The sequence below is a fragment of the Myotis myotis genome, unplaced genomic scaffold (assembly GCF_014108235.1).
Source record: "Myotis myotis isolate mMyoMyo1 unplaced genomic scaffold, mMyoMyo1.p scaffold_m19_p_8, whole genome shotgun sequence".
Lineage (NCBI taxonomy): Eukaryota > Metazoa > Chordata > Mammalia > Chiroptera > Vespertilionidae > Myotis > Myotis myotis.
Window position 1 is genome coordinate 42,777,090 of NW_023416390.1, and position 4,090 is coordinate 42,781,179.

At 56.2% G+C, this 4,090-nt stretch overlaps 1 protein-coding gene across 1 annotated transcript; it reads right to left on the reverse strand.

The window, feature by feature from the left end:
- Positions 1-3,962, reverse strand: HOXD3 (homeobox D3). The gene is made up of 2 exons (XM_036319048.1): positions 3,353-3,962; positions 1-1,351 (listed from the first exon to the last, which is right to left on the reverse strand). Exons 1-2 carry the CDS (start codon positions 3,888-3,890, stop codon positions 594-596), a joined length of 1,296 nt encoding a protein of 431 aa, XP_036174941.1. The 5' UTR covers positions 3,891-3,962; the 3' UTR covers positions 1-593.
- Between the last annotated feature and the right edge of the window lie 128 nt (positions 3,963-4,090).

The window sequence follows — 4,090 nt, forward strand, 5'->3', positions numbered from 1 at the left end:
TTCAGACCAAAGGGACTAAAGAGATGAAATGTGGCCCCCGGCCTGGGAGCGCGTTCCTAAGCTGGCTGGAGAATTCTACAAGTATACACATAAATACATTAAGACGAGGATAAATAATCAGAGAAACGAAATGACTCGCTTCAAATAATAAATACAGATTGTTGAGTCCGATTCAATCCTTACAGGACGGGAAGGAGCATATAAATTAAGGTCTCCGCAACTCGGCTAGCCACGGGCCAGGCCCAGAGCTCTCCAGGCTCTGGTCCTTCTGCCGAGCGCGCTGCCGGCGAATCTCAGACTTACCTTCGGGACATCATTACCAGACTAGAGCCCCTGGGTCCGCAGTATTTGGCACTGTCAGGCTTAGAGGAGAATCCTCGCGGTTGATTTATGGCGAATCACCCAAAGGAGGACGCGCCTGGAGGGGAGGCCCGGTCGCCTGCACTTCGGGCCGCTGTTGGCCCGAAACCGGGGAGGCGGCGACCAGGACAGGGCGAGGGAGGGTCACCAGCTGCCCCGCGGGCCCCGCCCGCCACCCCCGCCACCAAAGCCAAAGAGGTAATTGCGCCAGGAGTTCGGGCCGTGGGCGGCCGCTACAGATGCGTCAGTTTGGGGGCCTCGGGCAGGCGTCCCTGAGAGGAGTGGTGGGCCGAGAGATCTGTGTAGGTGGGATGAGGGTCGCACGGTCCGTGGTGGTGGTTGCCGGGAATCTGCGCGGCGCAACTGTAGTCCACGCTGGCCGAAGACGGATGCGAGAGGTGGCCCAGGTTGAAGACCGGCCCGGACGCGGGTGCCATGGAGTCGACGAAGTTACCGCCCACGTACACGGGGCTTCCCTGCAGGTTGGCGCTGGCGAAGCCGCCGCCGTTGCTGGCCATGGGGTGGGGCTCGAACTCCGGCGCCGGGTACCGCTTCTGCTGCGGGAGGCAGCTGCTGAGCGGCGCCGTGTAGGCGGCCAGGCCGTACATGTTGGGCTGAGATTTCGCGAAAGCGGGAGGCGAGGGCGCGTCGTAGGCCAGGCCGGGCACCGGCGGCAGCTGGCCCGAGTAGGCCACGTGGCCCGCCGAGCCCCCGAGCGGCGGGCTGCGCTCCGGGGACTGGCCCGCTGGCGAGTGCAGGATGCCCTTGGCCTTCTGGTCCTTCTTGTACTTCATGCGCCGGTTCTGGAACCAGATCTTGATTTGGCGCTCGGTGAGGTTCAGCAGGTTGGCCATCTCCACGCGGCGTGGCCGGCACAAGTAGCGGTTGAAGTGGAATTCCTTCTCCAACTCCACCAGCTGTGCACTCGTGTACGCGGTGCGCACCCGCTTGGACGCTGGGCCCGGCGGGCTCTTGTCCTCGCAGCTCTCTCCTGGGCAGGGAAGGAGAGAGGGGGGACGCTGAGAGGGAGAGGTGGGGGCACCCAGGGCTGCAAAGAAGTGCTTCCCTGGTTCCCTCCTCTTCCCCCCACTTTAATCCTGGCTGGATTGGGGAGGGGCGTTTGAGAGGTGAGACTCTAAGGAGGAACTCCCTGCCCCTGGCCTACCAATCAGTCGCACCTGAAACACCCATCTGCCGTCTGAGGTTTGATTCCCTCTGCCCAGCCCCTCCCCGCCAGCCTAGTCCATCATCCGGTCCCAAAGGCCTTGGAGGAGTTTAATGGGAGACTAGTAGCAGCTGGTAAGGCCTCCCCTCTGCCAAAGAGGGGCCAGACTTCTTTGAACACTACCCTCTGCTAAGGGGTGTGGGGGAGGGAACAGCCCCAGCCTGCCTTGCTCAGGGACTGGCTCTTGGGCAAAGCACCCAGGAAGCATCAACTGAGGGTGGAGATCTTAGCACCCCACTCCAGCCCAGCCGCACCCAAATGCAGGGAGGTGATAAACCATAAAAATACTGCCCCAGGTTTTAGGGGACCCAACACCAGGCTGGGAGCATTTTTAGTATTGCAGTGCTAGGACCAGCAGCCTCAACACTGTTTTCCACCACCCTTGCCACCTCTCAGCAGCTTGTCCACTCCCTCACTGGGAAGACAAATGGATTTCTCCTGGGAGGGAGGGCCTTCTCAGGCAGCTGGGAAGGAGGGGCGGGAGAAGGAGCTTAGGGCTGGAAGATACTTTTCCCTCAGGAGCAGCAGTCCCAGAGAGCAGCAGGCAAACCAGAGACCTGGTGTGCTAACAAGCTCGCTGCATTCCCGGCTTCACACTGGCCCTGAATGGATAAGCAAGTTCATCTACCCTGAAGATAAGCCACATCAGAGAACACAAGGCCAAACAATTTCAGGAACCAAACCAGCTGAGAAGAGAGAGGAAGCAAGCCTCAGCACTCCTGTCCCTGCCCATCTTCTTCCACACACCCTGATGGGCCTGCAGAAGAGCTTCTCTACTTGAAGGTCTCCCTTTCCAGGGAGAGGAACACAACCAACCGGAGGCTACTCCTGTTTCAGAGCATATCGTCTTGGGGGTGGGGGGTGGGGGGTCTGGCCTGTGGGCCTAGCTGTATAAGGCCCACGAAATTGAAATCATTTGGTCTGGCCCTGCCAAGGCATGTGGGGTGAGTTAATTAAATGTTTGACCAAATATAGCAGGCTAATTTTTAAGTTGATAATTTTGTATGGCCTGAGAATGATGTTATAAATATACAAATGGTGCTTAGCAGAAAAAGGGTTCCCCACCCCTGCCCTAGGATATGCTCCTCCCTATATTATAGATGTGCTGGGATGGGGAGAATTGGTCAGAGGTGGGCCAAATAGATCCCTTGGTTATGCCTTGGAGGCCCTGGTTAGATTCAAGTGCACCACTTTGTTATTTTATGGTCTTGGGCAAGTCACTTATCATCTCTAATAGTTTCCTTACCTATAAAATGGGAATATTATCATATACCTGCCTCAGAGGGTTCTTTGAAAAATTAAATAAGATAATGCTTGTAAAGCACTTAGCATGTTCTTAAACATAGCACTCCACAGACTTTAGTTCTTATTAATTTAAGAGACTGGGATTCATGTGATAGGGACTACAGAACATCCTTAACCAAGTTTTGAAGGGCTATTGGATGGAAAAACGGAGCTGAATTATGACCAGCAGCCTAGGGAAGCAGATATTAAGTCAGTATAAAGAGTGTCTATTTATAACTATGAGACTTGCCCAGCCATGCCACCAACAGCCTGGAATGGAAGGGAGCCCCTGTCACTGTAAGGGTATAACCCCCAATCAGGGACACTATAAAGAAGGGACATTTCTGTATCAGTAGGAGGTTAGACATATGGCCTCCAAGGTTGCACCTCCAGCCCTGAGTCTCTTGGTTCCTAGGAGAGCTAGCTTCTTGGGGTCAGTGTGGAGGGGATGTAGCCCAGGGGTAAGCTCCCTCGAAGAGCTACCTGCAGTGGTACAGCTGTTCTTCTGCTTGGAGTTCTGTCGGGACTCTTTCATCCAAGGGAAGATCTGCTTGCTGATGGTGGCTGAAGAGCCAGAAGCATTGGGCCCACCCTTGACCTTCTTGGCAGGCACTCCACCTCCAGGATTGGTGGGCGAGGAAGGTGGCAGGGTTGGAGGTGGAGGAGGGGGCTGTGGTGGCTGCTGCTCTGAGTTCAGACCAGGAGGCTGGCTGCTACCGCCACCCTGGCTGTTCCCAGTGCCAGGCCGCATGCAGCTGCCATTGAGTTCAGCCGCCTTGTGGGCTGGCGCTCGCAGAGGTGCAGAGCTCTGGATGGAGCAGGCAGAACCTGGGTATTCAGTGTCCAGAGAGTTGGCAGCAGTAGGGGGTGGAAAAGGCTGATGGGGGGCACTGTAGCCATATGTGTCGGTGGCTTTGCTGTAGCCATAGCCTCCAAAGAGTCCTGGGTTTTCATAGTAAGCAGCCTTCTGCATCGTGCACTCAGGAAGCTCCAGGGCCTGCTGACCCTGCTCAAATAACATTGACCACCACTGTCTCCTTCACTGCCACCTCCGATGTCTGCCAAGTCCTGAGAGAGCTGGGGCAGCCCCAGGTTCCAGGTGACCTGCAGAGAAGAAAAGTGAGAGGCCCAGCAGCTCTGTCATTGGCAAGACCAATCAATATAGAGGTACTAGTTTAGGCTCTCTGCTTCTCACCCACTTAAAAGTGGGGGATTTGGAAT